Source organism: Cynara cardunculus, assembly GCF_001531365.2.
Source record: "Cynara cardunculus var. scolymus isolate 2C chromosome LG 1, CcrdV1, whole genome shotgun sequence".
Classification (NCBI taxonomy): domain Eukaryota; kingdom Viridiplantae; phylum Streptophyta; class Magnoliopsida; order Asterales; family Asteraceae; genus Cynara; species Cynara cardunculus.
This window is the reverse complement of record NC_037528.1, coordinates 6,450,463-6,461,874: the sequence shown is the minus strand read 5'-3', so window position 1 is coordinate 6,461,874 and position 11,412 is coordinate 6,450,463. Positions and strand designations below refer to the sequence as shown.

Here is an 11,412-nt window from a genome sequence, read left to right as displayed (position 1 = left end):
CCTTATTAAATTATTTATATATAATAAAAGTTAATTTATTAATTAAAAAAGTTTGAGGTTATTGGGTTGTTCTCGCGTTCTCGTAAATCACATGGGTTCTCGTTTGAACCTCCACCTATATATATATATATATATATATATATATATATATATGTATTTATATATATGAGAGTTATTATGCAACATATTACATTTGTACAACCAATACAACTCAATCTCAACCGTCAATTTAATTTGATGAATATTTGATTTCAAAAAAGTTATGATTTTTTTCTAATATAAAGTATTGATCATAATTAATGAAACATAGTCATCTTCCATAAATATTCAAATCATAATAAATGAACTTTCATCATTTCTATAAATATCTCAATTGATAGGGTTACATTGGTTGTACAAATGTGATGAGTTGCATTTGAAACATTCTCTCTCTCTCTCTCTCTATATATATATATATATATATATATGTATATATATATATATGTGTGTGTGTGTACATATAAGGTTGGGTTCACATAAAATCAGGTTGTTTTCGTGAGATTTGTGACTACTTTTATACATTAAAAACTTCATAGCAAAATACTGTAAAAATAAAAAAATCTAAACCTTCACAATAATAACACATAAGTGTTTTACTTAGAAGTTTCAAGTATAAAAAATGGTTTAAAGATCTCATAAAAACATGTTGATATCACGTGATTCTAAATCTATACATATATATATATATATATGTTCTTTTGGGAGGGAGAGATGGTACAGTGACACGTGTAGTGTGGACAGGTTGACAGACGGTGAGATCCATTTTGTCAAAAGTGGAAGAAAACTTTAGTGAAGTGTTTATGATGAATCTGCATGGACAGCCAGAAGAGAGTTAGCTGCTAGCTAGAGAGCACCACCACCCACCACCACTACCACTACCGCCACCACTATCTATCTCAAATCGAACACTCGAAGCTACTAGAAAATCCAAGTCAAATCAACTTTGAATGCCTTTTAAGGTTTGCAATGCCTATAAATAGCAACCATTCTTGCTCTGGTTTGCACCACACAACTTCGATCAGTTACTGATATATACATATTGTATCAGTCCCAAAACACATACATTGAGCTCACAAGTTAAGTTATAAGTTGCATTGCATTGCTTTGCTTTAAAACATACACATATTTACGAGTGACGAATTCTGGTTCTTAGGGAGTTGAAGATGGCCAACTCAAAGATTATAGCTGTTGCATTCTTGGTGTTGTTTATCGTCGACCTTTCTTTTGCTGCTAGATCTTCTAAGAAGATATATGGTGAAGGAGGAGGAGGTGGTGGTGGTCAAGGAGGAGGAGGAGGTGGTGGTTCTGGTATTGATGAGTCTGGCCAGGGTTCTGGGTCAGGCTATGGGTCAGGGAGTGGCTCTGGATATGGAAGTGGTAGTGGGGGTAAGGGAGGAGGTGGCGGTGGAGGTGGTGGTGGAGGTGGTGGCGGAGGAGGTGGTGGAGGGTCAGGGAAGGGTAGTGGATCAGGCTCAGGCTATGGGTCTGGAAGTGGTTCAGGATATGGTTCAGGTGGAGGAAAGGGCGGTGGCGGCGGCGGTGGAAGTGGCGGAGGCGGTGGAGGCGGCGGAGGGAATGGTTCAGGAAGTGGTTCAGGATATGGCAGTGGTAGTGGCTCTGGATATGGAAGTGGTGGTAGGAAAAGTGGAGGAGGTGGTGGTGGAGGCGGGGGAGGAGGTGGCGGCGGAGGCGGTGGTGGGAGTAATGGGAAAGGTTCAGGATATGGGAGTGGGTCTGGATACGGAGAGGGATCAGGATACGGTGGTGGTGATTACGGTGGCTATCAACCATAAACTAAATTATTATTCACAAATTTAATTCCGCATATTAATCAATCAAAGGCATTAGTAAACCATATATATAATAAACTGCATCAGATTCACGAAACATTTCATTGTTGAATTTGCATGCATGTACCATTACTCATGTTCTGTATTTTGTTATATGTTGATATAAAAGCAAAGATGTTTCTAGATCTCGTTCTTAATACCTTTTTTTCATATTATTTTTGTTTCTAATCATTAATGCACAATGCTTCAATTACTTGTTAGGAAATACTGTTGATGGCTTTGGATGTTGAAAATGAATCCAATTCCTTAACCTTATTCCAGTGAGACATTGCATCACAAGTCAAAATTCTCCAGTTTGACCAGCATTTTACCCAACCTTAATAACATTTACCTTACCAGGTAAAATATGGCAAGGATTGAGAATTTTAATCGGTAAGTGAAGGAGAAGACTATTACCTGATTAACATATCCGGTAGAGATGCTCATCAAAATAAGGATGATAACTCTTGTTGTTACCAAGCAAGTACTTACCCAATAACATTCGGTGAATGGAGGTTGAACCTGAATTGTCTCGACCCTATGACCAACTATGGTTAAGAAATGAAAGCAGGACTTTATCCGTGAACTCGACTATAACTAGGAAATCTTCAAGCAGGCATTTTGACCAGATCGGTAAATCCCTGCAGCTAACTCTATGTAATCCCCTTTCATTATGCTCGTCAGAATAGCATGCCAAAACCTGTGTCTCGTACATATACACACCTAAATGTATCTATATGTGTGTGTGCATGTATATAAATTAGGGACTTCTAGGTTCAGGAGCATCTGTACCAGGTACCCATGGGACGGGTAGAAAAACATGCATTTAGCCACGGGTCAATTTACCCGTTTATATTAGGTACATGTAACTGATACCTATTACCTAAGGTTACTTGTGTATCATGAACACCACATATATGGTCCATGGGTAATTTTTTTATAAGTATATAATATTTATATATTATAAATACTAGGCATACGCTTTATATGACCTATAGGTATAAAAATTTAAAGTATATATACGACAAATACTAGATATACGGTTTAAAGCCTTGACTTTAGTGAAAGTTATGAATTGACTAACCTCGAAGTCTCGGTGTAGGTAACAAAGTTATGAAATTTTATTGCTGCATCTGATGTGCACTAAATGACGAATGGCTAATGAAAGAGCTAAGATATTAAACTTGAAGTCAATTTGTTTGAATTTGAATAAAAATACTAACGATGTATTTGATGAAGTCAAACATCCTGCTACCTCAAAGGTTACACCTCTATATAGTAAAAATCATTATGGCAAATGATATGTTCTGTTTATACTGTTTCTCTGTGATTTTGGTGGCAACCACCGCCAGAAATAGTAACGATTTAAATATCATACGAACAAGAAACAGTATTGGCAACAGGTAAAAAACTTGTGATTTTGATTCTCTAACAACGACAGAAAGGGAAAACCTCATTAACGATGCGTTATCACCTCTCGGGAGTCGAAGCTGGAGGGGGAGACGAAGCCGAAGCAACCTTGTGCATTATCATGGCCTCTGCTACATTGATTGCCCTTTGAGATCCAGTGATCGTTACTTTCCTGTCAAAAAATAAATATATAATTGACCTGGCAAACCGAAAGTTAAGGTTGTATCTGGTGATTGGTTAATGGAGTAGCCGGAAAGCAGACGGATCATTTCGGCCAATTTTTCAAACGTGTCAATGAAGGACTTAAGGGTCAAATGGGTTTGGTTCCCCACAGACGTTTTCTTCATTCAGTTTCGCTTGTTGCAGAAAAAAACTATCGATTTTGACAGAAACGCATATGTAACACCACGATAGAGAAATAAGCATACAGAGCATTGAATTACTTTCCATTCATAGCATTTTATAGAACAATACTATTATTATATACATTTTTTTAAGGGTATTTTAGATATTTGATAAGTTTTCGAACAACTTAAACTATTTGTCAAGTCAAGACTCAATTGTTGCATTTTGTGGAAAGGAGGATGTATAACATTTTAGGATTTAGGAATGGAAATGGCATCAAAAAGCTACATACCTATCAGAGGTCCCTGGTATGAAATCACCTCTTTCGGAAATCTTAATCCTAGCTCCACTAATCTGCAATGAGAGAGAAATATAAGAAAAAGAATGGGTACCTGGGCCAAAGACGCACCTCTTTGCTTACCTGACTAATTTCCGTAATATTTCTACCACTACGGCCAACAACAATCCCTATATGCTCATCCGCAACACCCAGGGTCACTGAGTTACTGATATCTTCCTGCAAAACACGAGGATGGCTCCTGTAAATTGAACTTCACTGGAACAATATAGCTTCCCATGCTGCAGACCCTATTTATCTAAGTAATAAAGTTCAACAACAACAAAGAGAGTGCCTGTGACCCTGCTTCAAAATTTTCAAAAACAGGCACAAAGGGGAACAAAGAAAAAGAAATGAAAGCTATTTGGCAGAAGGTAGATGCGCATTAGAATCAGAAGTGAATAACAGTCACAAGAATCAGGAGTGAATAGCAGCTCAAGGGGGGTATTAATCTAATAGAATTAAATAGCAAAGAAAATAATGAACCTTAGTGTTCTGAAACTTTTTACCAGCCCCATTTGGTCCGTAGTTTGGTACACTGTAAGGTGCTGCAGAAGCAGACAAGCAAAAAAGGAATAAGCAAATAAATAACATGGAGGAAATAAAATTCAGTGAGTAAAAGACAATGATCTCTAGCCACAGAGAATTGAACTGGAATCTAATGAAAATAATACAGAGATAACTAAAAGTAGTTTGCTTAATCACATGCATAATAAATAGCTGCAGAAGGGAAGTCTGGCTCACAGCTCTCTTTTCCCTCTTAAAAATGGAAATAAGACTCCATCTATGTAACTAATGTGAATCTATGGTACTATTAATCTATTATAAAACAGCATGTTGTTCATATTGTTTTTCCTCAGTTGTTACTTGATTCAGCCAGATTGTACATACTTGTTGGGTTTCACCATTCACTATTGTAATTTATAGTATATTATGTTTCTGCACTTGAGATCAAGCCATGGCTCACTAGAGTTCCAAAGGCATCAAGATTAAAGCACCCTTATTGTTGGTTCTCTTTTGCCCTTAGTTTTTAGGTCCTGGACTCTTTTTTGGAGTTGCATGCAATATGGTTTCCAAATATGTTGTTCTCAGACGAATATGGTTTTGGATATTAAGATTTAATTAAGTGCTGTTCTACTGTTTATGTATTATTTTGGAAGTTGTATTACAAAGAGAATCTTCATAAGTGAGAAAGAGGAGACTTGATATGGGGTTCCCTAAAAAGGGAATGAGTCACCTACTGCAAAACAGTGACACGGGTTAATTTTTTTATAGAAAATCAAGCATGAACCAGATCATGAGCGTCCTTGAGACTAGAATGATCTATCAATCTCTAGTTCAATCTTCATACGCATGTCCTTCATGCAACAATTTATTCCCACATTTTACCAAAAAGTTAAGAGCACTGTATTTTCCAGTGAGCCAACAAATCATACCATCCAGATTACTGATTCAAACCAAATCGTTAAAATGGCATTTTATGGTGCTTTAATGCTGATAATTATGGGAAAGGTGTAGGCTGTCATTGACAAAGACAGTTACAATTTACAAGCATATCAGGATAGTATGAGGATGGACTTATGTAAAAGAAAGCCTACCAGCATATGGAAATGGGGGACCAATAGACTGTATGTAGTAAAGATCTTCAGACAATCTTGATAGAATCAGATTAGTGGCTTGCACCTGCTGCTGTAAGGTGCCAGCTACTGTTACCAACCTATCATTCAATCCAATATAGCTGTTATCCTGAGGGGATATCTTAATGTTAGCTTGAGAATCTTCAATGAACGACCTGCAAAGGGAAGACCAAAACAAGAAGTTTTCAAAAACTTTAAAATGTCAATAAGTCATACGTACACCCAAAAGGCACTAATTTTTGAACCACACTAGTGAAAAGGGTAAAAGATGTATAAGTTCATATGTGGGACCTAGGCAATGCAGTAAAAAAAAAAATTTCTGAACTTATAGCAACATGAGCAGTAAGAAGCATGCTCCCTTCATTACTATAGACTTCTAAAAGCAATGGCAAAAGATAAAACGTGGTAAAGTACTTGAGGAATATAATAAGATAGCATAGATGCCACAATCACTGCTAGAGGACCGAAAATGGCAGCTTGCTTGTGGTTGGTACTTCTCCGCTTATTGAAGAACCAACCAACAGGAAATTTAGACTGGCGTCAGCATGTCTCCCTCAGCCTCAAAATGGATGAATAGCAGTTCCCTCGAATTTTAATTGCCCACCAGCACTATCTCACTTAGCCAACTGGACCATTATCACCACTAAGCAACATTGTAAATAAAATCTCTGATTATAGTCAACATTTACAATCACTATCAAATGGAATCTCTGATTATAGCCATCATTTACAATCACTATATCCTTTCGTCATACCAAGTTGTAGACTTGAGAGAAACAACTTCATTGTCTAGGGTACACTTATATCAGTTAAAAAAATCCAGCAATCATAAGCACTGAAAGATTATGAAGCACACCGCAAACGAGCACCTACCAAAGTTTTCCATAAACCAAATCTGTGTTGCAAAAATCATGCTCAGTGTATTGATATTAAGTTTACATTGGATACACGGCCCATAATGATGTATGCAATTTTACCACCTAATCACACCAAAAGGGTCATGGGCCCAGTGGCACCTGGATTACCGGTAGAGCCCAACCTCACTGGAGGTCAAGGGTTTAAACATCACCAAAGCTGAGGAGTATGTGCATGTCTTGTTGTATATAAATTATTATATACTTCAATTTTACCACATAATCACCTTTGAGCAAATAAAATGCAAACCCTGATTTCATTGTATTCTACAACAGCCTTGGTTAATTAATAGCCAGGGTGGTTGTTCCCATTATTACATAATTTCAAAACCACAATGGATCTGATCATTTACTTACAATGGGATATATGAATGGTTTTATGAAAATATAAAAAACTACTGGATTTATTTTGTCATTTAGTTTTCGAATTCTCAGAAATATATCATCTGAGGAATTGGTAGTGGTTGTTTTTTTGCTTATTTAGTACCTTCCAATCCTAGTCATGTTCCTTAGATTATTTAGCCAATTGAACTTAGAAGATAAGGGTATTTACATGCTAAATATAAAGAAAGCATATGAAAATTTTGCAAGAATTTTAGTGTTTCACCAAGAAAGAGATAATTATCATCCCCTACTTCTAGGACAAACAAAACTGACTTGAAATCAATGTTCAGTAAAAAAAATGACATACTTGGAATCACATATAGTCAGGCCCATGGTAAGTCTATCTGCCATAAGCATATAAAAAAGGTTGAACAATTTTATACATCCACCTCACGAAACTAAGGGACCGGCCTATTTCCTCTGCCTCCCAATCCAATGATGGCTAACAGCAAGGCATGCTTTAAACTGATAGACATTTCAGACGGTTGTTTCACAATTCACTAATGGACGACCTATAATTGCATTGATTGGTACAAACATCATTCGGTTTTAGATCAATATTCCCCATAAGGTCATGTATTTAGAAAATAGTAGTACAAAGATGCAGCATATCAAAGTAACAGATGAAATGCAGTGAGCAGCATTCTTACTTTATCATGGATCCCCCCTTTCCAATGATTCCGCCACAAGAGCCATTAGGTACAATCAGCCTAACTTTCGATTTTGGTTCAACCTCCTCACCATCTTCAGCATAGAACTAATCGACAATATATAATACTGTTTAAGAGCGGTCATGTAAATAACCAAATGTAATCTGTGTTATTAGAATTACCTCATTCATCAACTTAGTCAGGATAAGTTCAACAGCATCGAGAACTTCATCAATTGTTCCAGACACCATAATAATCCTATCAGATGTTCCTGGAAAATACTCATAGTTCCGTGACAACTGAATTCGTGCATTAGATCGTGATTGGAAATCAGATATTGTTGATCCACCCTTTCCAATAATTGAACCAGCTTCAGCATTTGATGCAAGAAACCTCAGATATGTAGTCTCTGTGTAGTCTTGGACATAAAATAGAATCATTATTAAAGCATCTCAGGAAAACACGGTTAATACTCGTCTTCAAATGGTAAGAATAAAGGAAAGAGGAAAATTGCACCACAGGAAAGTAAAATTAGGACAAATTTCAATCTTCTTCAACACATTACGTTGAATTGATAAAGTGTGTCGAAGTCTAGAGTCAGATTGAGGACATATCAAATAAAGAAAACAAGTAATATAAACTTTTGAGCCAGATTGAGGATATATATCAAAGTATTACTGGTGCATTGATCTGTTTCCACTTGTCACACCTCACACACCCATTTCTCATATTCCCGTTCTCGTAGATTTTTCTACTTGAACCTCTGTTCTTGTTTCCCAGCTCAATTCATCTGTGTCTTCTTTGTGGTAGTGAGACTGTAACTCTACTTGTTTTTTCTTCTCCCTGACTTGTATCTTTTTTATTCTCGAAGTTGTGATCCTGTCAAGCTGACCAGGTTGGTTTCCTCAATAAATATGGCAAAACTAATCCAACCCCGACATAGCACATACAAGGATTTTTCCATTTTAAGATACCTGATGAAAATCTATTTGCTAGAAGAAGACTTTATCCCAAGTACTTTGTTGTTCAACTTGCCAAATTTTGTTCTAAAGGTTAAGCTCAGTACAAGTTTATTGTAGCTACCAGCTGGCCATGTAATGTTAGAATTTCTGGGTGTTTCGATTGCTTGGATTACTGAAAGTCGTAATTCACTTTCAGATTGAAATATTTCGATGGTACAATCGAAACTTCAATTGGATAAAATTCAGTAATACGAACAGAGAATCGATGTTATGAATGTATCTGTACCCTCGGAAATCAAAATGACCAATACGAAAAGGAAATTGAAAACTGTCAAACCGGCAGTTTCAGAACCACCAAACCGGGTTCAAAATCACAAATTCGGATTCTCGTGCATTTTCCATATGGTAACATTTTCCGGCCAGGGGCGCTGCCCCTGGACCCCCGTCGTTTAGGGGCGAAGCCCCTAAATAACGGTATACTTTAAATCAAAATAAACTGAAACAATTGTGCATTCTGCACCACCCTAACTTGTTCAATATTTATCAAGATTACATTGGTCAACAAATTAATCCCATTACACTTAAATAATATTGGTGATACAAATCACCAACATGTAAACTGTATAAGTTATAGTTGTAGAACTAATTTCCTCTAATTTGTTAACCGCAACATTCTGTAGGACACAATTGAACCATGGATTTGCTTTTTGGGGCTGAAGGAACTTGTACAGTTGTTCAAGCATAACGCACAATGTATTTAACTGTTATATTCTTGCATGACTTGCATTTACAAAAAGTATTTAGATACAAATTCAATTATGCTAACTCAAGCAAAGCATACAATGTAAAGGTTATCCAGATCAAGACTAGTGAGAAATAACAAATGAAAGATGTTATTTCTACTGATTAATCCAATAGTAGTTTTTTTGCAATAAGTATCTTACATACCAGACGCATCTTCATTCAAATCCACACAAACTATACATATTTATTTCAGCCTAGTCAACGTACATGTCATGATTGTTTCTATAAGGAAAATGCAAAAATCAAAATGCAGCTCATTAATGACAAAAACAGCTAGTATAAATTCGAGAATCAAATTGCATACCAGACGCATCTTCATTCGAATCTACCAAAACTGTGATTTAAACCTAATCAACGTACATTTCATCATAGTTTTGTAAGAAACGTCCAAAAATCAAATTGCAGCTTATTAAATGACAACACAGCTAGTATATATTTGAGAAGCTTTAGAAATTTGGTGTGTATTCATACATTCGGCTACAATTCCCTTACTGAATAAGAATACAGTTTTCGGAAACTTATGGCAAAAAAGTAGATCAAACGGGTAAGAGATCGAATAATATTAACAATACCTGAAGGAGGAGGAGGTTGCGGTTTATGAGGTGGAGACTGCGCCGGTTGAGCTCCGTCATTGGATGAAGAGTAACCACCGTCCGGCGATCCCATTTCCTTTGTGTTGTGTGTGTAGATGCGTGTTTTTGCAAGAGAGAGAGAGAGAGAATTAGAGCGAGTTTCAGACGAGCATTTGCAGAGTTGACATCTCCCTGTGTTTTTCCCTTCCTGCCGTGAAAACCGCCTCCATTTTTCACTCCATCTATCTTTTATCAAATACCTAAACTGCCCTTAACTAACACAAATTTAAAACGATAAAGACTCCATCCATCGGGGCCCTTGTAATTAAGGCTTGAACAGCTACCGATAGTTTCCCCTTTGTCGTGTCAAATGTCAATTAGCGAATTAAAACCTGATGGCATAGTTCACTTACTTGTATTTTTTTTTATATAGAATTGGGATCACGTGAGAACAAGGGTTTTCGTGAGATTCGTAAGACCAATTTTTAACCCTTGGATTAGATCTACAATCTGAACATTCATAAACGTCACGAGACTTCTCAATAAAATTGTCACCATGCAACTTTGGACCATTAGATCATTAGCTTATAAAGTTGATCAATAAATATAAATTGCTCTTACAGATCTCACGAAAAAACTTTGGTCTCACGTGAACCCAACTTTTTTTCCCAAATCACACTTATGACCAACCGATATATTAATGTAAAATAAATAAATAATCTATGAAACTTGGTTAATATAATCGTATTTGGTTTTGAACATCGTCTAAATGATTCAACTAACCGATTTAATACATTAATTCAATCCGATCGAGTTGATAACAGCTCTCGAAAAATTGACTTATTTTTTAATTAATTAATCTACGTATAATTAAAGGGTTGGTGTGTGAAAATGGTAACATCCCAAAGCAACAGCTTGCCTCGTACTTTCGAATTCAACTTAAGACAATTACACAAGTTATTGGTAGTCAACAACTTAATACTTATAAGAAGCTTACAAATTTCATTTTATTTTCTATGTAGGATGAGTTTGTTAAAAACTGCTCCAATTAAACTCATGACGTCCTGGTTAAGCCTGTTTATATTCTTCCTCCGTGTAATCGGCAACGTGGGATTCGCCTACAATGTTACAAACACCCCCTCCCTCAATGACTCATCATATGTAATGAGGTTTGCCTCCCATCCCGATGATATAAGAATCGGTTATGACAAGGGTGGACTTACATTTATAAAGGTGGATTTTGGAAAGGCCCCACCTCAACTGTAAGTTTTTTAAAACATTGTAGGTAATTTTTTTTTACTCTTATATGCTTAGTTCCTCCCAATCATTTTCGACAGTTTCTTCAGTGGTCTAGTCCATTTTAACGAAATCCCCTCCTCTTTTGTTTGACGGGCGTTTTTCTCGAATATTGTTATCGTTAGTTCTTGCGATCATGCTACAATGATGACGTTGGTTGATGATTTTGTTAAATCTATCTCAATTTCTTGTTCTTTTAGTTTTATATATGTTCAAACCAATTCATCTAGAAT

General features: G+C 36.3%; 2 protein-coding genes across 3 annotated transcripts; one reads left to right on the top strand and one right to left on the bottom strand.

The window, feature by feature from the left end:
* The first annotated feature begins 1,202 nt into the window (after positions 1 to 1,202).
* LOC112519628 (putative glycine-rich cell wall structural protein 1) lies at positions 1,203 to 2,012 on the top strand. The gene has a single exon (XM_025128232.1). It carries the CDS (start codon positions 1,203 to 1,205, stop codon positions 1,830 to 1,832), a length of 630 nt encoding a protein of 209 aa, XP_024984000.1. The 3' UTR covers positions 1,833 to 2,012.
* Positions 2,013 to 3,161: 1,149 nt separating this feature from the next.
* On the bottom strand, positions 3,162 to 10,092 carry LOC112519542 (protein BTR1). 2 transcript variants are annotated; one of them, XM_025127735.1, is made up of 8 exons: positions 9,884 to 10,092; positions 7,728 to 7,963; positions 7,546 to 7,652; positions 5,559 to 5,752; positions 4,447 to 4,508; positions 4,045 to 4,140; positions 3,916 to 3,977; positions 3,162 to 3,450 (listed from the first exon to the last, which is right to left on the bottom strand). In XM_025127735.1, the coding sequence occupies exons 1-8, from the start codon at positions 9,975 to 9,977 to the stop codon at positions 3,339 to 3,341; spliced, it is 963 nt and encodes a 320-aa protein (XP_024983503.1). In that variant the 5' UTR covers positions 9,978 to 10,092; the 3' UTR covers positions 3,162 to 3,338. The 2 variants fall into 2 exon arrangements, with proteins under 2 accessions (XP_024983503.1, XP_024983511.1); XM_025127743.1 differs by having other exon boundaries at positions 7,728 to 7,954; positions 9,884 to 10,085.
* Between the last annotated feature and the right edge of the window lie 1,320 nt (positions 10,093 to 11,412).